The 27,993-nt window shown below is 38.1% G+C and overlaps 2 protein-coding genes across 2 annotated transcripts; one reads left to right on the forward strand and one right to left on the reverse strand.

The window, feature by feature from the left end:
* The first annotated feature begins 1,430 nt into the window (after window positions 1-1,430).
* Window positions 1,431-22,599, forward strand: LOC127455852 (extracellular calcium-sensing receptor-like). Its single transcript, XM_051723994.1, has 8 exons — window positions 1,431-1,648; window positions 1,857-2,151; window positions 2,702-3,487; window positions 3,706-3,927; window positions 4,180-4,303; window positions 5,039-5,511; window positions 22,191-22,310; window positions 22,564-22,599. The coding sequence occupies exons 1-8, from the start codon at window positions 1,431-1,433 to the stop codon at window positions 22,597-22,599; spliced, it is 2,274 nt and encodes a 757-aa protein (XP_051579954.1).
* A 795-nt stretch (window positions 22,600-23,394) lies between these two features.
* Window positions 23,395-27,941, reverse strand: LOC127456346 (extracellular calcium-sensing receptor-like). The gene is made up of 6 exons (XM_051724793.1): window positions 27,712-27,941; window positions 27,112-27,418; window positions 25,127-25,945; window positions 24,787-25,014; window positions 24,561-24,684; window positions 23,395-24,299 (listed from the first exon to the last, which is right to left on the reverse strand). Exons 1-6 carry the CDS (start codon window positions 27,939-27,941, stop codon window positions 23,395-23,397), a joined length of 2,613 nt encoding a protein of 870 aa, XP_051580753.1.
* Window positions 27,942-27,993: the final 52 nt, after the last annotated feature.

Here is a 27,993-nt window from a genome sequence, read left to right on the forward strand (position 1 = left end):
GACTGTTTTTATCTCTTGCTGTGTGAGTGAAAGGCACATGCTAATAGACCTTGGCTAGGTCAAAATAATTTAAAGCAGGTTTTACTTAGACAAGTCATTGCAAATCCAAAAGATCCACTAGATCTCTTCCTAAACAGGCTATCTGCAAGCCATTCAGCAGGTAAACTGACAAAGACCCTGGGGGGATAACAATCTCATGGTGTATTTCGGTTGTCTATATGGGTTTCTCTGTGAAGATATCCAGTATTCCATACATTCTTTCAGTTGCTGCTTGTGGATAGGGGTCAGCTGCTCCTTGAGGGACACCTTATCCAGGGTCTCTTCTGAATTCTATAGGATTGTCAATGTAGTGAGTATCCTGTCCTATGTGTTATATGACAGCACACTCTCACAGCGAAATCGTAAGGATTCATATGACTGCACTCGTATAAATTCGTACGACTTTCACTGCAGCCAATGATGTCGCTGGACATCGTTTTCATCTAATATAGGACAATTACTTGCTTCAGTCAGTCACACACAACAGCTTCCTGTCATGTTTACACACTCTACTGATCGGTTAGGTTTAGATAAGGGGTTTGGTAAGGGCATAATATTAATAAGCATTTCCTTGACACCGCGCGTGCGGAACTCGCACTTATTTCTGCATTACACATCTGGGTATTTGCACATGATGAAATAGTAGGAATTCATAGGAATGAAATCATACGAAATCATGCAAAATAGCCAACTCATAAAATATGAATGAATTTTCGTGAGATCGGGTTGTTATATACTATATTACATTTTAAGAAGCTTTATATGCTTGCAACAGTGACATTCAAAATTAATATTTGAATTCCAGCTATTACTCTGTAAATACTTGTATTTAATATTCATTATTTTTTATTCACTTGCCTTTTCAAAATCTTACAATTTATTTTACATTTTATATAAATAACTTCAAATACATATGAACAGTATAATTATCTGGATGTTGCTACCATTCAGAACTAATATCCATTATGGGGACATTCGAATTTTGAGTAGAATGCGCCATATTTTTGTGTCCCTGGAATATGATTTGCATCTGAATGGGATAAAACAATCTTTTGCTAAATAAGCAGGGAAGGAGGTTAAATATATAGGCCAATATAAATATGTCTTCATTGTGACACATATCTCTTGTGGTTGGCAGGGGGTGAGTGACCTTAAAGAAGGCGGGTCCTGGTTTTGGTGTTTTGAAACTTTATGATACACTTGAGACACACTCTGTTCTTATGACTGACAGATATGAAATATTAGTCACACCCTCTTGTTTTTTTTGTTGTTTTTTTTTGTTTTGTTTTTTTCTCATTTGCAGAGTTATAACATTGACAACAGTAGTGGCTATTTAAACAAGGCCTAATGCACACCTGACATTTGGAGTGCTTGCTGGCCTAGCGGGAGAAATGCATGTAAATCTTTTATTGGCAGTGGCAGTACTCTGCATTACCAGTGTGTGTGGAGGTGATCAAATAACCTGCATACTGCAAGGAGACCCCCAACCTCCTGCTCTCTTCAAGAAAGGAGACTTTATTATTGGAGGGGTTTTCTCCATTCATAACTATCTGAGGACAGAGAAACACACCTACACTAGAAGGCCACAGCTACTAGAGTGCAGTGGCAGGTTAGCGTTTATTAGAAGATTACAATCCGTTACAAAGCACTGTTGATTAATATTGATTGTGACAAAATTATGTTCGTTATTGTCGTTTTGCTATTCCGCAAAAAGGAGCTAATCAAATATATAAAACCATTACTAAGTCTTTATTTTATTTTTCAAATAATGTTATAATAATATTATAATGTAGTTTTTATTGTCTGTAACTCAACAGCATGGATTTCAGAGAGCTGCGCTTTGCTCGTGCCTTGGAGTTCGCCACCCAAGAGATCAACAACAGCTCCGACCTCTTACCGGGCATCACTTTAGGCTACAGTATATATGACTCCTGTGCCTCTGTGCCCATGGCAATAAAAGTAGCGTTTCAGCTTGCCAACGGGCAAGACCTCATATTTAATGACACTGGTTCCTGTGCAAATTCTGCTGCTGTTACAGCAGTAGTCGCAGAATCTGGCTCCACACCAACTATAAGCATTTCAAGACTTGTCAGTCCTTTTGGAATTCCACAGGTGCCTGCTTAATATGAAAATTTCATGTATTTGTTTTAAATAAATAAGCATATTATCCATAGCGATTATTGTTTAGTTATCCATAATTCTTTGTTGAAAACACTGGCACAAAAGCAGTTGCTAAAACACAGATGAGAGAAAAGTTTAAGAGCGCTTGTGTTATAGAGTTAGGGGGCGTTCACACAGGACGGGGGTGACGCAGCGTAACGGAATGGAAAAAATATTAATATTATTATTTTAATGTATATGACGACAATTATTATTATTATTGTTCATTTGAAATGTTTTTACTTGGCACGGCCTCTTACGCGGAGCTCGTGGCACAAGATGCGCCATGACGTGCCGTAAGGGCCAGATAGGTAAATCTACTCTAGCTTAGGTAAAAATAAAAAATAATAATACATAAATAAATAAGTGCAGGCAAAGGGAAGAATGCGTTTTGAGTGAAAGGACACTTAAAATGTGTGTTCCGCGTAATGAAATCTATAACATTGATGTTTTCTGGTTACTGACATTTTTTTGCTCTCCTTCCCTTCTTGGTGCATTACAGGTGAGTCATTACGCAACATGTGCTTGTCTCAGTGATAAACAGCAGTATCCTACTTTCTTCAGGACCATCCCCAGCGATCACCATCAAGCGGCCGCTTTGGCACGGATGGTCAGGCACTTTGGATGGACGTGGATCGGGGCTGTGCGCAGTGATTCAGACTACGGGAACAATGGCATGACATCATTCCTGAAAGCTGCGGAGGAAGAGGGAATCTGCGTGGAGTATTCGGAGGCCTACTACAGGACGCAGCCCCGCAGTAAACTCAAGAGAGTCGCAGATGTTATCCGCAGGTCAACGGCTCGTGTAGTAGTTGCTTTTCTGGCCCTGGGTGACATGAGACTTCTCTTAGAAGAACTGAGCCAGCAGCCTCCTCCACCGCTGCAGTGGATTGGCAGTGAGGCGTGGGTAACAGAGACAGAGCTGCTGCGGTTTAATATGTGTATCGGTGCTGTGGGCTTTGCAGTTCAGCGCTCGGTTATCCCGGGTCTGCGTAACTTTCTACTTGACCTCTCTCCAGAACAGGTGCTGAAATTTCCATTGTTGACGGAATTTTGGGAGAGCTCATTTAGCTGTAGTTTTAGACGACAGACAGGTTCTCCATCTGGTCTGCCAGCATGTGATGGCACAGAAGACCTGCGTGCATTAAAGAACCCGTACACAGACACGTCCCAGTTACGAATCACTAATATGGTCTACAAAGCCACATATGCTATAGCGCATGCCATTCATGGCACTCTCTGTACCGACAAGCAATGTGACAAAAACATTAAAGTTGAGCCCCGACAGGTACGTTTTCTAATCATTGAATAATTAAAGGCCATGAATGATTATTTACAAATGAGATTTAATATATTTGAAAATATTTGGAACATTCTTGTAGTTTATGTGAACTGTACATTTTTGTACAAACAGGCACACCAAGTATTTCAGCATTGGTTATTTAAATAATATTTCAGAAACATAACGATTTCGACATAACTGAATTTCTTATATCTATCTTTTAGGTTTTTGATCAGCTTAAGCGAGTGAACTTCACTAGAAATAATTATTCTGTTTCATTTGATGCCAATGGGGATCCTGTGGCCATCTATGAACTTGTGAACTGGCAGCCTCAGAAAGATGGTTCAATTCAATTTGTAACAGTGGGTCTCTATGATGCATCCCAGCCTAAAGGCCAAGAATTCAGTCTGAGCAGAGCTGTCATTTGGAATGATGGCAGTGAAAAGGTATACTGTAAAAAATGTTTCATCATGTAACCTAAAAAATTTGCTTCATGTGATCTAAATGAACTGTATTATTATTATTATTATTATTATTATTATTATTATTATTAAGTGTAAAATGTTATTAAATCTGACTAAATCAGCCTGTCAGACTAGATTACACCAGCAAAAGTTATATATATATATATATATATATATATATATATATAAGGTTTTGTTCTATTCTATCTGATTGTGAATACCTGTCACTTCCAGGTACCTGCGTCCGTGTGCAGTGCGAGCTGTGACCCAGGCACTAGGAAAGCTGTACAAAAAGGAAAACCTGTCTGCTGTTATGACTGCATTAACTGTGCTGAAGGAGAGATCAGCAATGAGACAGGTAATGTGTTTAGACATATTCTTATGTATCACATCATTAGGGATAGGAATCATAAACATTATTAAACTTCTGATTCCGATTCCACTTAAAGATTCCATCAATGATAGTACTTTCGAGGAAGCACCATATAATTAATCCTAACTACTAACTACATTGTGTTTATAGATACTGTACAGTGTTCTAAACAAAATACTAAATTTAAAAAAATACTATTTTTTGCTTACATATTCTTAGGTGTTAATTCAGTAGCTAACTTATTCAATGAGTGAGTGAGCCGTTTAAGACCATTTGGTTGTAAGTTGTTTTGACTGATTTTGTTTTTGTTTATAAATTTCCTCCAACCGGTCTTGCTGTCCCATCACTTTTCATTTAAAAGGCAAGCTCACAACTCAGGTACAGCAAAACATTTTTGCTGTGACATGAGTATTTTAAGATTGTGTTCTGTCCACAATGGTGAAAGAATTCAGATGTTCAATTAACGGAACCAAATTTAATGAAGGTCCTTCACTGTACTGGTTCTGGATAATAACTGATTCTCAATTCCCAAACTTACACATTATAGTTACCATAGGCAGTTTGCCAGTGTGTCCTGTATGTATTGCTCCAAACAGGAAAAAATTACTTTATCCACTGAGTTGCTCATTCTAAAACACAGTGTGGTCTTTTAACCTGTATTACTCCATTTTGTCATAAATCATAAATGGTTGAAATAAGCACAAATTCTTCATGTTTCAGATTCTTTAGATTGTCACAGATGCCCACCTGAGTACTGGCCCAATAAAGATAATGATAAGTGCCTTCCTAAACCAGTGGAGTTTCTGTCCTGGGATGAGATCCTCGGAATCATCCTGGCTGCTTTCTCTATTGCTGGCTCTTTAGTGGCTTTGATCATGGCTTTAGTGTTCTACAAAAACAGGACTTCACCAATAGTTAGAGCCAACAACTCAGAACTGAGCTTCCTACTGCTCTTCTCACTGACTCTGTGTTTTCTCTGTTCACTTACTTTCATTGGTCGGCCCACTGAGTGGTCTTGTATGTTGCGTCACGCAGCATTTGGGATCACTTTTGTCCTCTGTATCTCCTGTGTTCTAGGGAAAACAATAGTGGTGTTAATGGCCTTCAAGGCTACACTTCCTGGAAGTAATGTCATGAAATTGTTTGGACCTCCTCAGCAGAGACTCAGTGTTCTTGGTTTCACTCTTGTGCAGGTTCTCATCTGTGTGCTTTGGTTAAGAATATCCCCTCCTTTTCCATACAACAATATGCAACACTATAAAGAAAAGATCATACTAGAATGTAGTTTGGGCTCAGGTATTGGTTTCTGGGCCGTACTGGGTTATATAGGCCTCCTAGCTTTCCTTTGCTTTGTTTTAGCTTTTCTGGCCCGAAAGCTGCCAGATAACTTCAATGAGGCTAAATTCATCACATTCAGTATGCTCATATTCTGTGCTGTTTGGATTACTTTTGTGCCTGCTTATGTCAGTTCTCCTGGAAAATTTACTGTAGCCGTGGAGATATTTGCAATTTTAGCCTCAAGTTTTGGCTTGATTTTCTGTATCTTTGCTCCGAAGTGTTTCATTATTATTTTTAGGCCAGAGCAAAATACCAAAAAACACCTAATGGGTAAAGTACCTTCAAAAAACCCCTGAAATTAATTTTCACTTTGAAATTTCTTAGCAGAATTACATGACTCTGTGAAGCTGGATGGCACCTCTGCCATTTTTCTGCCAGTTTATGATTTTATAGCACTCTGAGACACAATAACTGGAGCTGTACACTACCTACAGTAATATTGGATATTACATTGTGATTTGAATGCAACTTTGTGTTTTACTGTTTGTTTTTATATCTGTACTTTATCTGCAAATATGTTGGGAAACATACATAAGATAAAAATATCTAGTATGTTATGCATTCATAAGTGTGCATGAATTGTATATATTTTATTATAGCTTTTTCTTTTTTTTTTTTTTTTTTTTTTAGCAAATTCTGTTAATTTAAGGTGCACCTATGGCAACTTGCGTGTTTCATTCTTTAAAATAAAATGCAAAGAACCTTAAAGGTTGTGTTTATTATTTAAATAAACTTTGTGTTCTTTATTCATGTCAACATGGGTATATTTAAATATTAATTATTGTCAACTGACTGACAAAAAAAATTGAATTTGTTTGATCCCGAAATAAAACAAGCTAAATTATTTTACACTATAAGTAGATTTATAACGAATATAACAATGATCAATCAATCATAAAATCATATGACATATATTGATGAAAAAAGCTACCAGTTGACAGGGACAGTATTACAGTACAAGAATTTGATTAAAAAAAGCTCATTTTGTTGTTTTTTTTCCATTCAATCCCTTCTTAGGGTTTAAATCAGGCCTTAACAGAAGTATGTAACATTAAGGTACAAAAATACAAAACAGAAGTCCATAAGTGGCCACAAGAATAGCAAATATCTCAACAGACACTGTTTACTTCCCTGGTGAGCTGCTAAATGCTGGTATATAGGAGAGCCACACTGCAAAAAAGATGAGGATGCTAAAGGTGATGAGCTTAGTTTCATTAAATGTATCTGGAAGTTTCCATCCAAGGAAGGCAAGGGCTAAACACATACAAGAAAGCAATCCAATATAGCTCAGCACCCGGTAAAATCCAAGCGGCCACACATCTTTATATACACTCACTGAGCACTTTATTAGGAACATATGATCTTAATAAAGTGCCCGACCTGGTCTTCTGCTGTTGTAGCCCATCTGCCTCAAGGTTCAAAGTGTTGTGCATTCTGAGACGCTATTATGCTCATTACAATAGTACAGAGTGGTTATCTGAGTTACCGTAGCTTTTCTGCAAGCTTGAACCAGTCTGGCCATTCTCTGTTGACCTCTCTCATCAACAAGGCATTTCTGTCCGCAGAACTGCCGCTCACTGAATGTTTTTTTGTTTTTAGCACCATTCTGAGTAAGCTCTAGAGACTGTTGTGCATGAAAATCCCAGGAGATCAGTAGTTACAGAAAAATGCAAACAAGCCCATCTGGTACCAACAATCATGCCACGGTCGAAATCACTGAGATCAAATTTTTTCCCCATTCTGATGGTTGATGTGAACATTATTTGAATTCCTGACGGGTATCTGCATGATTTTATGCTTTGCACTGCTGCCACACGATTGGCTGATTAGATAATTGCATGAATAAGTAGGTGTACAGGTTTTCCTAATGAAGTGCTCAGTGAGTGCATATATTCTTTTTTTGCATGCAATAGACATTTAATTTAATTTAATTATCAAAGGGAACAAATATGTTTGAAATACATATTTTTTCTTGAAGGTGGCAGGTGCCTCATCCAAGAACAAGACAAAAATAATACCACTGGGACTGTTTTCATCCATTGCTGTGTGAGTGAGAGGCACCTTCAAATAGCCCTTGATTAGGTCAAAGGAAGCTGAAGCAGGTATACAGTATATCCCATAGTTGTTTTAGTTGCTACTTGTGCTCCTTACATTTACATTTACACTTACATTTAGTTATTTAGTAGATGCTTTCATCCAAAGCAATTTACAAATGAGGAACATAAGCAATTTGTCATACAAAAGTCAACAATATCTACAGTATCGCACTGTCAAGTTTTCACAGTGGCTGGAGTAGTAAATATGCTGGCGCAGAAGAAAGAGACAAGGAATATTTTTATTTTATTTTATTTTTTTATTGTTAAACAGTAAGTGCATTTAGTGTAGATTGGTTAAGTGCTCGTGGAACAGGTGTGTTCTCAGCTGGTTCTTGAATGCTGAGATGGTATCAGCAGATTGTGTGGAGGTTGGAAGCTCATTCCACCACAGTGGAACAGAGAAAGTGAATGATGGTGAAATGGACTTTGTGTCTCTTTGCGATGGGACCACCAGGCGTCGCTCGTTCATTGACCGAAGAGAGCGAGTTGGGACATAGACCTGGAGGAGTGATTTGAAGTAAGATGGTGCTGTTCCATTAGCTGTCCTGAAGGCCAGAGTCATAGCCTTGAATTTGATGTAGGTAGCTACTGGCAGCTAGTGGAGTGAAATCAAGAGTGGGGTGACATGAGCACTCTTAGGCTGATTGAAGACCAGATGCGCTGCAGCATTCTGGACCATCTGCAGTGTCTTCATCATGTTAGCTGGGAGACCGGCCAACAGGGCATTACAGTAGTCTAGTCTTGAAATTACCAGAGCTTGGATCAGGAGCTGCGTAGAATATTCAGACAGGAAAGGTCTGATTTTCCTGATGTTGTAAAGTGTGTACCTGCAAGACCGGCTGGGTGATGAGACGTTGGCAGTGAAGTTAAGCTGATCATCCACCACCACTCGCAGGTTGTCCTCGTTGGCGTTAGAATAGTTGAACCAAGATGAATAGAGAGGTTGTGATTAATAGACGGGTTGGCTGGAATCACGAGGAGTTCTGTTTTGGCCAGGTTTTGCTGAAGGTGAGGCAGGCAGAGATACGAGCTGAGATGGTGGGGTTGTCAAAATGACAGGTAAGGAAAACCTTGAGGGACACCTTATCCAGGGTATCCCCTGTGAGGTCTAGGAGATTGTTCATGAAGTAAGTATACTGTATGTCCTATCTGGGTTTCTTTTTGTTGTTGTTGTTGTTGTTGTTGTTGTTGTTGTTGTTGTTGTTGTTGTTGTTGTTTGTTTGTTTGTTTGTTTATATATATACACTATATTGCCAAAAGTATTCGCTCACCCATCCTAATAATTGAATTCAGGTGTTCCAATCACTTCCATGGCCACAGGTGTATAAAATGAAGCACCTAGGCATGCAGACTGCTTCTACAAACATTTGTGAAAGAATGGGCCGCTCTCAGGAGCTCAGTGAATTCCAGCATGGTACTGTGATAGGATGCCACCTGTGCAACAAGTCCAGTCGTGAAATTTCCTCGCTACTAAATATTCCACAGTCAACTGTCAGTGGTATTATAACAAAGTGGAAGCGATTGGGAATGACAGCAACTCAGCCACATAGTGGTAGGCCACGTAAAATGGTCAGCGGATGCTGAGGCGCATAATCGCTACAGACCTCCAAAGTTCATGTGGCCTTCAGATTAGCTCAAGAACAGTGCGTAGAGAGCTTCATGGAATGAGTTTCAATGGCCGAGCAGCTGCATCCAAGCCATACATCACCAAGTGCAATGCAAAGCGTCGGATGCAGTGGTGTAAAGCACGCCGCCACTGGACTCTAGTGCAGTGGAGACGCGTTCTCTGGAGTGACGAATCATGCTTCTCCATCTGGCAATCTGATGGACGAGTCTGGGTTTGGCGGGTGCCAGGAGAACGGTACTTGTCTGACTGCATTGTGCCAACTGTGAAGTTTGGTGGAGGGGGGATTATGGTGTGGGGTTGTTTTTCAGGAGCTGGGCTTGGCCCCTTAGTTCCAGTGAAAGGAACTCTGAATGCTTCAGCATACCAAGAGATTTTGGACAATTCTATGCTCCCAACTTTGTGGGAACAGTTTGGGGATGGCCCCTTCCTGTTCCAACATGACTGCGCACCAGTGCACAAAGCAAGGTCCATAAAGACATGGATGAGCAAGTTTGGTGTGGAAGAACTTGACTGGCCTGCACAGAGTTCTGACCTCAACCCGACAGAGCACCTTTGGGATGAATTAGAGCGAAGACTGCGAGCCAGGCCTTCTCGTCCAACATCAGTGTCTGACCTCACAAATGCGCTTCTGGAAGAATGGTCAAAAATTCCCATAAACACACTCCTAAACCTTGTGGAAAGCCTTCCCAGAAGAGTTGAAGCTGTTATAGCTGCAAAGGGTGGGCCGACATCATATTAAACCCTGTGGATTAAGAATGGGATGTCACTTAAGTTCATATGTGTCTAAAGGCAGATGAGCGAATACTTTTGGCAATATAGTGTATATATTAAAAATTTTTATATGCTTGCAACAGTGTCATTAAAAATGTATGTTTGAATTCCAGCTATTAGTCTATAATAATGTAATATGTTTATTATTATTATTATTATTTACTTGGCTTCTTGAATCTACAATGATTTTGCATTAACTTATCATACATTTTACGTTTCCTTGAAATACTTTATTTATTTTTTTTTGTACTTGAAATGTAGAATGCTTTATATGTTTGTGTCCCTGGAATATAATTAATGTCTGAATTGGATTGCAAAATCACTTGCAAAATAAGCAGGAAGGGGGAGTTAAAGAATATATAAAATAAATATGCTTTCCTTGTGACATATCTCTTGTGGTTGGTAGGGGGTGGGTGACCTTAAAGAAGGCGGGTCCTGGTTTTGGTGTTTTGAAACTTTATGATATACTGGAGACACATACTGTCCTTATGACTGACATAAAGTATATGAAATATTAGCCCCACCCTCTTTGTTTTTCCAGTTGCAGTGTGCAACATTAACAACATTAGTGGCTATGATGGGTATTTAAACAAGGCCTAATGCTTGTCTAAAATTTGGAGTGCTTGCTAGTTTAGCAGGAGAAATGCGTGTAAATCTTTTATTGGCAGTGGCAGTACTCTGCATTACCAGTGTGTGCGGAGTTGATCCAGTCACCTGCATTCTGCAAGGAGACCCTCAACCTCCTGCTTTCTTCATGGATGGAGACTTTATTATTGGAGGGGTTTTCACAATTCATTACTCAATGAAGATAGAGAATCACACCTACACTCGCCGGCCACAGCTACTAGAGTGCAGTGGCAGGTTAGCGTTTAATAGAGGAGTGAAGACTGATATTGACTGTTCCGAAATTATGTTCATAATTGTATTTTTGCTTGTTTCGCATAAATGAGCCAGAGTTAATCAGATATGTAAACCATAACTTGTTTTTTTATTTTTTTATTTTTTTTATTTTTTATTTATTTATTTATTTATTTATTTGTGAAAAATGTTATAATAATGTTATAATGTAGTTTTTTATTGTCTGTAACTCAACAGCATGGACTTCAAAGAGCTGCGCTTTGCTCGTGCCTTGGAGTTCGCCACCCAAGAGATCAACAACAGCTCCGACCTCTTACCGGGCATCACTTTAGGCTACAGTATATATGACTCCTGTGCCTCTGTGCCCATGGCAATAAAAGCAACTTTTCAGTTTGCCAACGGGCAAGACCTCATATTTAATGACACTGGTTTCTGTGAAAATTCTGCTGCTGTTACAGCAGTAGTGGGAGATTCTGGTTCCACACCGTCAATAAGCATGTCAAGACTTCAGAGTCCTTTTGGGATTCCACAGGTGCCTGCCCAATTTGTCAGTTTCATGCAAGTTTGTATATATATATATATATATATATATATATATATATATATATATAGTGGACCGTTGTCTATAGAGAACGGTAATAAAAAATATATAAATAATAATAATTATAATAAACGTGCATGCGAAACGTAAGAAGTCGTTTTGAGTGAACGGATCTTAAAAAAAATGTGTGATCCGCTTAATTAAATCTATAATGTTTTGTCTGGTTACTGACTTTTTTTTTTCTTTTTTTTTTCTCCTTCCCTTCTTGGTGCATTACAGGTTAGTCATTTTGCAACGTGTGCGTGTCTCAGTGATAAACGGCAGTATCCTACTTTCTTCAGGACCATCCCCAGCGATCACCATCAAGCGGCCGCTTTGGCACGGATGGTCAGGCACTTTGGATGGACGTGGATCGGGGCTGTGCGCAGTGATTCAGACTACGGGAACTATGGCATGGCATCATTCCTGAAAGCTGCGGAGGAAGAGGGAATCTGTGTGGAGTATTCGGAGGCCTACTACAGGATGCAGCCCCGCAGTAAACTCAAGAGAGTCGCAGATGTTATCCGCAGGTCAACGGCTCGTGTAGTAGTTGCTTTTCTAGCCGAGGGTGACATGAGACTTCTCTTAGAAGAACTGAGCCAGCAGCCTCCTCCACCGCTGCAGTGGATTGGCAGTGAGGGGTGGGTTACAGACTCAGAAATGCTGCGGTTTAATATGTGTATCGGTGCTGTGGGCTTTGCAGTTCAGCGCTCGGTTATCCCGGGTCTGCGTAACTTTCTACTTGACCTCTCTCGAGAACAAGTGCTGAAATCTCCATTGTTGACGGAATTTTGGGAGAGGTCATTTAGATGTAGTTTTAGACGACAGACAGGTTCTCCATCTGGTCTGCCAGCATGTGATGGCACAGAAGACCTGCGTGCATTAAAGAACCCGTACACAGACACGTCCCAGTTACGAATCACTAACTTGGTATACAAAGCCACATATGCTATAGCGCATGCCATTCATGGCACTCTCTGTACCGACAAGCAATGTGACAAAAACATTAAAGTTGAGCCCCGACAGGTACGTTTTCTAATCATTGAATAATTAAAGGCCATGAATGATTATTTACAAATGAGATTTGATATATTTGGAAAAAAAATTGTAGTTTCTGTGAACTGTAAAATGGTGTTTAAATAGGCACACATTTCAGCATTGATTATTTAGCAAATAGTATTCCAGTAACAGGAGCCAACATAACGATTTCTTACTGTATATCTATCTTTTAGGTTTTTGATCAGCTTAAGCGAGTGAACTTCACTAGAAATAATTATTCTGTTTCATTTGATGCCAATGGGGATCCTGTGGCCATCTATGAACTTGTGAACTGGCAGCCTCAGAAAGATGGTTCAATTCAATTTGTTACAGTGGGTCTCTATGATGCATCCCAGCCTAAAGGCCAAGAATTCAGTCTAAGCAGAGCTGTCATTTGGAATGATGGCAGTGAAAAGGTATACTGTAAAAAATGTTTCATCAAGTAACCTACTTTCACTGAGCACTTTATTAGGAACACTATGGTCTTTAAAAATTGCCTGTAGCAGCCAATAATGTAATAACTACCATTAATGTAATAACTGCCAATAATGTAATACATTATTTTATTATTATTTTATTAACAAATTCATTAATGTAATAGCCAGCCAATAATGTAAGAACTTATTACATTATGGGCAAAAAGTTATTACATTATTGGTTTAGAAATGTTATTACATTATTGGTAAGTTATTACATTATTTACTTTTATTACATTAACAATGGAAAATGTATTACATTATTGGCAGTTTTTACATTAATGGTAGTTATTACATTATTGGCTGCTACAGTGCCTGATGTGTTCTTCTGCTGTTGTAGCCCATCTGCCTCAAGGTTTGACATGTTGTGCATTATGGAATGCTATTCTGCTCACCATAATTGTACAGAGTGGTTATCTGAGTTACCGTAGCCTTTTTGTCAGCTTGAACCAGTCTGGGCCTCGTTTCCCAAAAGCATCATAAGCCTAATTATATCGTAGAATCCATCTTACAATTCATCTTAGTTTTGCTAAACTCTAGAGACTTTTGTGCATTACAATCCCAGGAGATCAGCAGTTACAGAATTACTCAAACCAGCCCAACTGGCACAACAATCATGCCACGATCGAAATCACTGAGATCGCATTTGTTCCCCATTCTGTTGGTTGATGTGAACAATAACTGAAGGTCCTGATCTGTATCTGCATGATTTTATGTATTGCACTGCTGCCACACGATTGACTGATTAGATAATCACATAAATAAATAGGTGTACAGGTCTTCCTAATAAAGTGCTCGGTGAGTGTAAAAAAAAGTGCTTTATGTGGTAACATCTAAATTAACTGGTTTTATTCAGTCAAAAATTTTATTAAAAATGGCTAAATCAGCCCATCAGGTTCAACTAAAGTCATTTGTATAGGTTAGAACAAGTAGAAATACTGTAGATCATTGAGGTAACAATTGCGGGTTACCACTTTTTCAGTATATATAAGGTTTTGTTTTATTCTATGTGATTGTGAATACCTGTCACTTCCAGGTACCTGTGTCCGTGTGCAGTGCGAGCTGTGACCCAGGCACTAGGAAAGCTGTACAAAAAGGAAAACCTGTCTGCTGTTATGACTGTATTAACTGTGCTGAAGGAGAGATCAGCAATGAGACAGGTAATGTGTTTGGACATATGCTTATGTATCACATCATTAGGGATGGGAATCGTGAGCATTTGAACAATTCTGTTTCCGATTCCACTTAAATATTAAATTAATGATAATACTTTCAAAGAAGCACAATATAATTGATCCTAACTACTGTTATACCATTCACTATATTTTGTTTATATTCCCAAACCTACACATCATAGTTACCATAGGCAGTTTGCCAGTGTGTCCTGTATGTATTGCTCCAAACAGGAAAAAATTACTTCACCCACTGAGCTGGTCATTCTAAAACACAGTGTGGTCTTTTAACCTGTATTACTCCATTTTGTCATAAATCATAAATGGTTGAAATAAGCACAAATTCTTCATGTTTCAGATTCTTTAGATTGTCACAGATGCTCACCTGAGTACTGGCCCAATAAAGATAATGATAAGTGCCTTCCTAAACCAGTGGAGTTTCTGTCCTGGGATGAGATCCTCGGAATCACCCTGGCTGCTTTCTCTATTGCTGGCTCTTTAGTGGCTTTGATCATGGCTTTAGTGTTCTACAAAAACAGGACTTCACCAATAGTTAGAGCCAACAACTCAGAACTGAGCTTCCTGCTGCTCTTCTCACTGACTCTGTGTTTTCTCTGTTCACTTACTTTCATTGGTCGGCCCACTGAGTGGTCTTGTATGTTGCGTCACACAGCGTTTGGGATCACTTTTGTCCTCTGTATCTCCTGTGTGCTGGGGAAAACAATAGTGGTGTTAATGGCCTTCAAGGCTACACTTCCTGGAAGTAATGTCATGAAATGGTTTGGGCCTCCTCAGCAGAGACTCAGTGTTCTTGGTTTCACTCTTGTGCAGGTTGTTATCTGTGTGCTTTGGTTAAAAATATCCCCTCCTGTTCCATACAACAATATGCAACACTACAAAGAAAAGATCGTACTAGAATGTAGTTTGGGCTCAGGTATTGGTTTCTGGGCCGTACTGGGTTATATAGGCCTCCTAGCTTTCCTTTGCTTTGTTTTAGCTTTTCTGGCCCGAAAGCTGCCAGATAACTTCAATGAGGCTAAATTCATCACATTCAGTATGCTCATATTCTGTGCTGTATGGATCACTTTTGTGCCTGCTTATGTCAGTTCTCCTGGAAAATTTACTGTAGCAGTGGAGATATTTGCAATTTTAGCCTCAAGTTTTGGCTTGATTTTCTGTATCTTTGCTCCTAAGTGTTTCATTATTATTTTTAGGCCAGAGCAAAATACCAAAAAACACCTAATGGGTAAAGTACCTTCAAAAGCCCCCTGAAATTAATTTTCACTTTGAAATTTCTTAGCAGAATTACATGACTCTGTGAAGCTGGATGGCACCTCTGCCATTTTTCTGCCAGTTTATGATTTTATAGCACTCTGAGACACAATAACTGGAGCTGTACACTACCTACAGTAATATCGGATATTATATTATGTGACTTTAATGCAACTTTGTGTTTTACTGGGTTTTTTTTTTCTCCTTTTTGGGCTTTATCTGCAAATATGTTGGAAAAAAATACATAATATAGAAATATACAGTATGTTATGCATTAATAAGTGTTCATGAATTGTATACATTTTTGTTATTTATTTATTTTGTATTTTATTTATTTTAATTTTGGAAAATCCTGTTAATTAAAGGTGCACATATGGCAACTTGTGTACTTTGTTCTTTAAAATAAATGCAAAGCAATTATAAGGCAATGTTTATTATTTAAACTGGCTTTTTCCTTGCCAACATTTAAATATAAATTATTGTCACACGACTGACAATATAATTGCATTCGTTTGATCCAGAAGTAAAACTAACAAAATCATTTTATTCCACAAGTAGATTTATAAAGAATAGAACAATGATCAATCAGTCATAAAATAATATGACAAATATTGATGACAGGGACAATATTACAGTATGTACAGGAATATGATAAAAATAATAATAATAATAATTTTGTCGTTTTTCCAGTCATTCCCTTCTTAGTGTTTAAATCAGGCCTTTACAGAAGTATGTAACATTTAGGTACAAAAATACAAAACAGAAGTCCATAAGTGGAAGCAAGTATGGCAAATATCTCAACAGACACTGTTTACTTCCCTGGTGAGCTGCTAAATGCTGGTATATAGGAGAGCCACACTGCAAAAAAGATGAGGATACTAAAGGTGATGAGCTTAGTTTCATTAAATGTATCTGGAAGTTTACGTCCAAGGAAGGCAAGGGTTAAACACATACAAGAAAGCAATCCAATATAGCCCAGCACCCGGTGAAATCCAAGTGCTCAGTGAAGTGCTCAGTGAGTGCATAAATTCTTTTTTTGCATGCCATAGTCGTTCAGTTTAATTATTAAAGGGAACAAATACGTATGAAATACGTATTTTTACTTGAAGGTGGCAGGTGCCTCATCCAAGAACAAGACAAAAACAATACCACTGGGACTGTTTTCATTCATTGCTATGTGAGTGAGAGGCACCTTCAAATAGCCCTTGATTAGGTCAAAGAAAGTTGAAGCAGGTATACCGTATATCCCATATGCTCACTTGTTGCTTCTGTTGCTACTTGTGCTCCTTACATTTACATTTATAATTACATTTTGTTATTTAGTAGATGCTTTCATCCAAAGCAATTTACAAATAAGGAACATAAACAATTTGTCATACAAATGTCAACAATATATATATGCAGTATCACACTGCCAAGTTTTCACAGTGGCTGGAGTAGTAAAGATGCGGTAGCAGAAGAAAGAGACAGACAAGGAATATTTTTATTTTTTTATGTATTTTTATTGTTAAACAGTAAGTGCATTTAGTGTGGATTGGTTAAGTGCTTGTGGAACAAGTGTGTTCTCAGCTGGTTCTTGAGTGCTGAGATGGTATCAGCAGATTGTGTGGAAGTTGGAAGCTCATTCCACCACAGTGGAACAGAGAAAGTGAATGATCGTGAAATGGACTTTGTGCCTCTTTGCGATGGGACCACCAGGTGCCGCTCGTTCATTGACCGAAGAGAGCGAGTTGGGACATAGACCTGGAGGAGTGATTTGAAGTAAGAGGGTGCTGTTCCATTGGCTTTCCTGAGGGCTAGAGTCATACCCTTGAATTTGATGCAGGCAGCTACTGACAGCCAGTGGAGTGAAATCAAGAGTGGGGTGACATGAGCCCTTTTTGGCTAATTGGCACAGAAGTGCTCTGGGCTTTGCAGTTCAGCGCTCGGTTATCCCGGGTCTGCGTAACTTTCTACTTGACCTCTCTCCAGAACAGGTGCTAAAATTTCCCTTGTTGGCCATGAATGATTATTTACAAATGAGATTTAATATATTTGGAACATTTTTGTAGTTTCTGTGAACTGTAAAATGTTGTTTAAATAGGCACACATTTCAGCATTGATTATTCAGCAAATAATATTTCAGTAACACGAACCAACATAACGGTATTTTACTATCTGTCATTTAGGTTTTTGATCCGCTAAAGCGAGTGAACTTCACTAGAAATAATTATTCTGTTTCATTTGATGCCAATGGGGATCCTGTGGCCATCTATGAACTTGTGAACTGGCAGCCTCTGAAAGATGGTTTAATTCAATTTTTAACAGTGGGTCTCTATGATGCATCCCAGCCTAAAGGCCAAGAATTCAGTCTAAGCAGAGTTGTCATTTGGAATGATGGTAGTGAAAAGGTATACTGTAAAAAAAATAAATTCATCAAGTAACCTACTTTCACTGAGCACTTTATTAGGAACACTATGGTCTTTATAAAGTGCAGACGTGGTCTTCTGCTGTTGTAGCCCATCTGCCTCAATGTTTGACATGTTATCAGTATTGGGGAGTAGCTAAGTACATGTAGAGACGCTACTAACTTAACTACATTTTTCAGTAGCTTTTCCAGTAGCTCAGCTGCTTTTAAAACAGAGTAGCTTTTCCAGTAGCGAACTACTTTTTCCAGCAAGTAGCGGTGTAGCGTGACCAAACGCTACATCATGTTGGTCAGATTATAACTAATAATCCTTCCTTATTGCGTAGAAGCCAAACTTTTACCGGCAAAACGTCTGACGATCTGGCAGCATATTTCTGTCTGCTGATCAGAATCAGGCAGAGTCGTCTTCTTCTTTTGTAATGGCAGATCACAAGCAAAAATAGTGAATTACCACCATCTACTGAGAGCTTATTACAGCTCACTTGGATGAGATTGTCTGATGGTTATATAAAACGAGCAACCACAGTTTGTTTACCTTTACAAGATGTACAGGGGCAGGTAAATCTGAAAATGATAAAAGGACACCATTTTATTCTTCTACGTAACAAAGAATGTTTCAGAAACTTTGTTCTTAATAAATCACACAACAGCATATTTACCTTTACTATTTTAAATAAAACAATTCAAAAAGTTATTATTGCCTTTTGAGGGATTTTGTTTCTGTTCTAAATATGTTTATTTCACTTCTCATCATCTGTGCGTTATTGGGAGCAGCGAGTGAATTATTATTATAATATTTATAAATATACAGTATATACGTATTATTGTAATAATTACTATCATGCACAACTATTTGATTTCTCCATTTCTTAGCATTTAATTAACTATTATTTTAATGTAAAATAAATAAAATGATCGGTAAAAGAAATCTTTTATGGCATGTATTATTATGCAACAATCTTGTAAAAAAAGCAATTTTTTTGGACCTGAACAAAGCGAACAAATATTTGTAGAGCAACATCTGTATGTGACCTGTAAAGCTGGCACTTGCATGTCAATGGCAAAAAAAGTCAGAAAATACAATGAGCATGAACCCAGGTGAGGGGAGAAACAAGCCCTGAGTCTTTATTCACATATTATCCACACTAAATATTATGTGACACAAACAAAAAATGCCAGCCCAAGGAGAGTTTGTCATAAAAATTTTGGTAAGTAGGCTACACCTGGCCACAACAGGACTGAAAAGTGTTAAGTATAGTATAAAAAATATTTTTTAATGGCGTGTGATCTTTTTGTTTTTATTTTATACTGTTGTATTTTATTTTATGGCCATTATTAACTGTTTTAATGTAACTATTCATTAAATGTTTTAAATACATTTAATATATTTAAACACCTTAAATGTATTTAATTAATACATTAATTAATAAATGTCATTAGTGTAAATTTTGTTATTAATATTATTGGTTTGTTAGTAACATTAAAAAAAAATATTGTCTCATTAAGTAGCTTCAGTGTAGCTAGCTACTTTTTGATAGTAACTTGTAGTGTAGCTAACTACTTTTTCAAAAGAGTAGCTTGACTGTAGCTTAACTACTTAAAATTATGAGTAGCTTGTATCTTGTCAAACTACAGTTTCAAAGTAGCTTCCCCAACACTGCATGTTATGCATTCTGAGATGCTATTCTACTCACCACAATTGTACAGAGTGGTTATCTGAGTTACCGTAGCCTTTTTGTCAGCTTGAACCAGTCTGGGCCTCGTTTCCCAAAAGCATCATAAGCCTAATTATATCGTAGAATCCATCTTACGATTCATCTTAGTTTTGCTAAACTCTAGAGACTTTTGTGCATTATAATCCCAGGAGATCAGCAGTTACAGAAATACTCAAACCAGCCCGTTTGTCACTAACAATCATGCCCCAGTCGAAATCAATAAGATCGCATTTGATGGTTGACGTGAATATTAACTGAAGATCCTGACCCGTATCTGCATGATTTTATGTATTGCACTGCTACCACATGATTGACTGATTAGATAATATATCGTAAATAAGTAGGTGTACAGGTCTTCCTAATAAAGTGCTCGGTGAGTGTAAAAAAAAGTGCTTTATGTGGTAACATCAAAATTAACTGGTTTTATTCAAGTAAAAAATGTTATTAAATATGACTAAATCAGCCCATCAGATTCAACTATAGTAATTTGTATAGGTTAGATCAAGTAGAAATACTGTAGATCATTGAGGTAACAATTGCGGGTTACCACTTTTTCAGTATATATAAGGTTTTGTTTTATTCTATGTGATTGTGAATACCTGTCACTTCCAGGTACCTGTGTCCGTGTGCAGTGCGAGCTGTGACCCAGGCACTAGGAAAGCTGTACAAAAAAAAAAAAAACCTGTCTGCTGTTATGACTGCATTAACTGTGCTGAAGGAGAGATCAGCAATGAGACAGGTAATGTGTTTGGACATAATCTTATGTATCACATCATTAGGGATAGGAATCATAAACATTATTAAACATCTGATTCCGATTCCACTTAAAGATTCCATTAATGATAATACTTTCGAAGAAGCACAATATAATTGATCCTAACTACTACAGTATTCTAAACAAAAATGCTTAATAAAAACAATAAAAAATTTTCTAACATATCTTTAGATGGCTGACCCTGCACTCTGACCCCAGCTTAGCTGGGATATGTGAAAACAATGAAATTTCACTGTATATATGAAAAATGTATAATGTATGATAATAATAAAGGCTTCATTCTTTCTTCTTTTGACTGATTTATAAAAAAGAACTGGTCCTTTGTTTATGAGTAGACTACTATATTATTTGCATGCAACATCAAATATACAGTGCAAACAATGAAGTCCTTTTCATGAATGAATGACACTTATAAGCTGATTCTTTTGGATAAATCAGACAATATGACGGGTTCCTGTAACTCAACTGGTAGACCATAGCACTAGCAATGCCTGATCATGGGTTCAATTCCCACAAAACAAACAAAAAACTGATAGAAATGTATACCATGAATGCATTTGTAACAACTCAATGATGGCAAACGAGGAAGCTGGGACTGGCTTGACAATCCATGTGAGACTTTAATTATACACCACAGTACTACGCTTTTCAGTGTCACACATAACGCACTGCTTTTCAGCAATACAAAACCAAATACACCGAAGGCTCGCTTTTCAGCAGTGGTCTCACACTGACACGTCAACACACACACAGTCAGCTCTGTTCATCTCTCCCTCTCATCTGCCACTGTCTCCACTCCTCAAATACTCCTGCCGCCCCTCACTGGAATGCGAGACTGGTGTGGCACACAGGTGGAGCTCATTCACCACTTATCTTCCCGGCCTCGCTCTGCCCAGACGCCGCTCAACCCTGCCCTGCTCGCCACAGCATTATAATTTGCTTTGTAAAAAATCATATGCCAAATGCATAAATGTAAATCTAAATGTGATGGAAAGATGTGTTGTATATTAATTTTTTAATTGAAGATTATTAATTGTAATGCAACTGGTTCTGAATAAGAACTGGTTCTCAATTCCCAAACCTACACATCATAGTTACAATAGGCAGTTTATCAGTTTGTCCCATATGTAATGCTCCAAACAGGAGAAACTGGCTTTATCCACTGAGTTGCTCATTCTAAAACACAGTGTGTTCTATAAACCTGTTTCAGTTGTCCTTCATTGTTTCTGTGGTTCATGAATGGTTGAAATTAGCACAAATTCTTCATGTTTCAGATTCTTTAGATTGTCACAGATGCCCACCTGAGTACTGGCCCAATAAAGATAATGATAAGTGCCTTCCTAAACCAGTGGAGTTTCTGTCCTGGGATGAGATCCTCGGAATCATCCTGGCTGCTTTCTCTATTGCTGGCTCTTTAGTGGCTTTGATCATGGCTTTAGTGTTCTACAAAAACAGGACTTCACCAATAGTTAGAGCCAACAACTCAGAACTGAGCTTCCTGCTGCTCTTCTCACTGACTCTGTGTTTTCTCTGTTCACTTACTTTCATTGGTCGGCCCACTGAGTGGTCCTGAATGTTGCGTCACACAGCGTTTGGGATCACTTTTGTCCTCTGTATCTCCTGTGTGCTGGGGAAAACAATAGTGGTGTTAATGGCCTTCAAGGCTACACTTCCTGGAAGTAATGTCATGAAATGGTTTGGGCCTCCTCAACAGAGACTCAGTGTTCTTGGTTTCACTCTTTTGCAGGTTGTTATCTGTGTGCTTTGGTTAAGAATATCCCCTACTTTTCCATACAAAAATATGCAACACTACAAAGAAAAGATCGTACTAGAATGCAATTTGGGCTCAGCTAATGGTTTCTGGGCCGTACTGGGTTATATAGGCCCCCTAGCTTTCCTTTGCTTTGTTTTAGCTTTTCTGGCCCGAAAGCTGCCAGATAACTTCAGTTTGATAACTTCAATTCAGTATGCTCATATTCTGTGCTGTATGGATCACATTTGTTCCTGCTTATGTCAGTTCTCCAGGAAAGTTTACTGTAGCTGTGGAAATATTTGCAATTTTAGCCTCAAGTTTTGGCTTGATTTTCTGTATTTTTAAAGTGTTTCATTATTATTTTTAGGCCAGAGCAAAATACCAAAAAACACCTAATGGGTAAAGTACCTTCAATAAAAGCCCTTTGAAATAAAATATCATTTTGACCTTTTTTTCAGTCATTTTTTTTTTTTTTTTTTTTTTTTTTTAGTATCTTAGCCAAAATACATGACTCTGTGAAGCTGGATGTATTGTCTGCCATTTCTCAGCCAGTTTATGACTCTGAGACACACAAAAGAATCAATGGAGATGTTCACACACACATACACACTAAAACTTTGCCATTATGTACTGTGATTTTAATGCAGATGCATATTTTACTGTTTGTTTTAATGTTTGTGCAAATATGTTGGGTAATATACATAAAATAGAAATATGTGTCATGTATTCAAAAGTATGCATGAACTGTATACTGTATATATTTTTGTTATAGCTTTTTTGAACTGTTAAATAAAGGTATGGCAATTTCGGTAGTTTGTATTCTGTAAAATCAAATGAAAATTAAATAAAAAGGCTTTGTTTGTTATTTAGAATGGCTTTATTTCAACATTGGTATATCAAGTATTAATAAGTAATTAACAGTAGTTATATTAAAAAGTATCAAAGAAATAATAAGTATCAACACAATATATATTATCGTTTCATGTCTGACAATAAAATCCAAAAGTTTGATCCAGAAATAAAACTTTATCAAAATTAGTCAATTTTTCCATTTAATTAAATAGTATTGGCTCTACAAGTAAACTTATAAAGAATTTAATAATGATCGATCGATCAGTCAAAAAAAGAGTATGATAAATAGTCATGAAACAATTATCACTGACAGGGACAATGTAATATATAGTAATTTTATAAAAATTCATTTAGTCATTTTTCCAGTCATTGCCTTCTTAGTGTTTAAATCAGGCCTCAGCAGAATTATGTAACATTTAGGTACAAAAATACAAAACAGAAGTCCAAAAGTGGAAGCAAGAATGGCAAATATCTCAACAGCCACCGTGTACTTCCCTGGTGAGCTGTTGTATGCTGGTATGAAGGATATCCATACTGCAAAAAAGATGAGCATACTAAAGGTGATGAGCTTAGCTTCATTAAATGTATCTGGAAGTTTCCGTCCAAGGAAGGCAAGGGCAAAACACATACAAGAAAGCAATCCAATATAGCCCAGCACCATGTAAAATCCAAGTGGCCACACGTCTTTACATTCTAGTACAATCTTACCACCCTGATAGGATGTGTTTTTATAAGGGTAAGGGGGTGCTAGTGCCAGCCAGCAAGCACATAGAATAACTTGACCCGTTGTGCAGCAGAAAATGAAGGCCCTTTGCTGTGGAGGGCTGAATAACTTTAAGGAACTGGAACCAGGCATAGTGGAGCGAAAGGCTAAGAGCACCACAATTGTCTTGACCAGTATGCATGAGATACAAAGTACAAAACTAACACCAAATGCAGCCTGCCGGGTGCGGCATGTCCATGGTGAGGGACGGCCCACAAATACCAGAGAGCAAAGAAAGCAAAGTTTGAGAGACAGCAGCAGTAGAAAGCTCATCTCAGAGTTGTTGGCCTTAACTATGGGTGTGCTTCGAAAAATGAAAAAAATCACTGTAATAACAGTTGCCACTGCGACTCCAAAGAGAGACAGACAAATGAGAATGATGCCCATGATGTCATGGTAGGAGAGAAACTCCTCTATGCCAGCAAGACAGGAAACTCTTTCTTTGTTTGGCCAGTAGTACTGGGGACACGCGATACACTCAGTAGCACCTGGTAGATATATAAAGACAATGTAAAAAGCAATAGTATGATAGAAAAAAACAAATGAAAAAGCAGTTTTAACCAGCCTAAGATGGTTTGCTGGTCTTAGCTGATTTAAGATGATCTCCCAGCCTTACCAGTTGAAAAGTGTCCGAAACATCTCTAAAACCAGCCAAAATACCAGACTGGAAGCTGAGACCAACAAATTAGCTTAGGCTGGAAAAAGCTGTTTTTCCCACAAAGACTATCCATGTTATTTCATATATTTACCTGAGATATTGCTGATTTCCCCTTCAGCACAGGGCAAACAGTCAAAGCAGCAAATAGGTTGCCCTGGGCGAGTGGCCTGCCGTGTTCCAGGGGGGCAAGAAGGGGTGCATAAGGAAGAAGGGACCTGCATGTTACAATTTAGAACAGCTTAGAACACATAACAGTTTATTGAAAGAATTTTATTGGACATAAAATCCACCATAAAGAGCTTAGTGCTTTTACTCACCTCAGTTTGTCCCCCAGCCCACTGAATTGATCCCATATCTATCTTAAGCTGCTGCCCCTGTGGGGCAGAGCCATCATAGCTGCCCACCATCTGAAACTGGATGGCACCTTGGCCATCTCTCTGCCAGTTTATGATGTCATAGAGGGGCACAGGCTCTCCATTCTTGTCAAAATACACCTTCTCTTTAAACTGGTTGGTAAAATTAACTTTCTTCAGGTAGTGAAGAAGCTAGTAAATTGGTTGAGGCAAAGTGGAACAATATTAAGTCAAATATATAAATATTCCAAACAATCACTAATTTAAAAAGACAGCTTTCGCAAGCACTTCGATATCTTATTACCTGCCATGGAGAAAATTTTGACTCAGCATTACAGAATTTGTGATATGAGCTTTGTGCTCCGGAATCACATTGTAACAGTTGGTGTAGAGCATGGGCAATAGCATACACTGCTTTATAGACATTGTAGGAAATCCTCACCCGTGATACATCAGTGTAGCTATTCTTAATGTCCATTAGATCTTCTGAGCCAGTACATTGTGCCAACTCAGAATCACCTTTGTTCTCATAACCAAGTCTGCATCCAAAAAGCTCCTCCCAAAACATGTTTGTAAAAACATACTCAGGTCTAGGTGAGGGCTTTACACTTAGGAGAAACTCAGCCAAGCCAGGAATGGTAGTGCCCTTGAAGGCAAAACCCAGTGTTCCAGCTAGAACAGAGTGAAGCTCAGGGACAGTGAGCAGTTTGGCTGTCACCCAGGCTTCACTGGCCACCCATTGCCACCGTGTCAGGTTCCTACGAGCCACCTCAACCAGGAGATCAAGCAGTTGTCCTTCAGTGGCAAATGCTATAATCACCCGTGCAGTGGAACTCTCCAAGTTATTAACAATTGAATGAATTTTTGCCTGGGAATATGCTTTGGGTATAGTGTGGTGAAAGGCTATACAGCCTCCACGTCGATTAAGCTGCTCGGTAAAGGCCTGGATGCCATAGTGACTGTAGTCGTCATCTGTGCCCACTGTGCCCACCCAGCGCCAGCCAAAGTGGGAAACCAACTGAACCAGTCCCTGCACCTGAAATACATCACTTGGGACAGTACGAAGGAAAGAAGGGTACTCCTTCTTGTCTGTGAGACATGTGCAAGTCGCAAAGTAGCTTATCTAGGAGGGCATCCAGCAGAGGGAGAAATAGAAACAGGGAGGTTAGGAGAAATGTAAAAAGTTAAAGAAGAGGTTATTTTTCTGACACTGTTGATTTGGAGAGTAAATCAACTTAGAAAGCATTGTATTGAGAACATTATAATAGAAATTAATTGACAGTCAATGGCTGATAGGTTTCTGTTATTTTACAGCAATACACAGCAATATGTACTGTATTGTAAGTTATCATAGCTGACAGATATGTTTTTGTGCACTGCAAGTTTTTTTTTTCTTAGATGTTTCACATTATTTGCTACTAAAAATATGATTCACTATTATTCACAACACATTTTTTACAATAGCTAAAAATGTACTTATTTTAATTACATGTGAAATGAACTCAACTGTGACAAGGTTTTTTCTGTAAGACTCGTACATGATCACACATTGTAAAGATAAAAAACAATCATAAATAATATTTACTTATAAGCTAGAGCATTCATTTTTACATGTATTAATTAAATACAAATGTAGAATTTACTTAATATTTTCAAGTTCACACCTAGACTAACTTAATCAGTGTAGAAAGTACTTAATATTTTGTGCTATATTTAGCAGTGTAGGAAACACACTGGAAATACACTGGAAACCCCTGGGAAAGCTTGTGAATGAACTGTGATAAATATCAGTAACTTTCAACTTGCTACAATTTGCTATCATACTATTGCTTCATTTTTAAAAGTACAATGAAAATGGCTGTTTAATATTTTGAAGGTCATAGGCAAAACAGATCACCAGGCATGTTTGTTCTCCAATAAAATATAATAACTGAGAATTGTAGTGTTCAAAGTTTCTAAAATCAAAGTTTTTAAGATTGACAGAGTTTAGCTGGATGACAGATTAATCTTTATAAGTGCTTTTACATTGTCCTCAATACATACAATTATAATACACACAGTTACACTGTTACTTATAAGGAAGTTTTTAACTGAATGGGGCACCTGTTTATACTGATTTATAAAGATTTTTACAACAGGAGCAAACAGAAAAGACATTGACTGAAATTCTGATGCATAGTCATGGATTGTTTAAACAAACAAAGAAAAAAAGTTAATGAATAAATAAATAGAACAGATATATAACAGAATTATACTTATATAGAACTATCATCTCTTACAGACTCTTACCAGTGGAATTCCAAATGGACCAAAAGTTTGTGCCACGGCCCGTGTAGGTGAAGATGATGCAAGACCGATGACAGCTGGCACCGGGGCTGTGGAAAAACATTTAGAACTGCCAGCAGTAGTAACTTGCGTTTGACTGGAGGAGCCATTTACTAGGGACAGTGCACTCCGCAGGCTGGTATGGACATGATCACAGCTATCCAAGATCCGATAACCTAGTGTCACTCCTGGTAACAAAACTGAGTTATTGTTAATTTCTTCAATGGCAAACACCATAGTTTGGATCCACCGGAATGCACGAAAGTCAAACCTGTCGAGGAGATGGAAAGAGAGGAGAGACAACAAGAATAGAGCTGGTTATAGCAGTTGTGAAATATCAACAGAGAGGCCTGAGGAACACAGTTCAGATATACAATTCTAAAGGTGATAAAACAGGATGCATTTGTTCAACATAAAAATAATGCAGCAATTTTCTGGGTAGCAAGCAAGTCTTTACAGCTCGTTCAGATATCATTCATGTTACATTTAAGGTTTTAAAACCAAGTGGAACATTCCTTTGGCATTTTTATGCTGTTCTTCACTCTGCAGTACAGTTTCACGCACCCGCTGCACTCTTGATGCTGTGGCAGCTCAGAGTATGTGTGGTCAGGCTCTGGAGCTATGTAGTGCAAGGGAAACAGCCCTCCAATTACAATATCACCATCCTGTTCCAGTGCTGGTGAGTTAAAATCACCCAGTCTCCAACAGCTATTGTCCAATGAGGTGCTGACAACTACTGATAAATACAACAGAAGCAAAAGACCCAGTGGTAGACCCAGTTTAGTCACTGGCATCTTACTGGTCATTGCTTAATCTTTTGAATCTAAACATGGACACAGCTAGTGA

This window comes from Myxocyprinus asiaticus, chromosome 18 (assembly GCF_019703515.2).
Source record: "Myxocyprinus asiaticus isolate MX2 ecotype Aquarium Trade chromosome 18, UBuf_Myxa_2, whole genome shotgun sequence".
NCBI lineage: Eukaryota > Metazoa > Chordata > Actinopteri > Cypriniformes > Catostomidae > Myxocyprinus > Myxocyprinus asiaticus.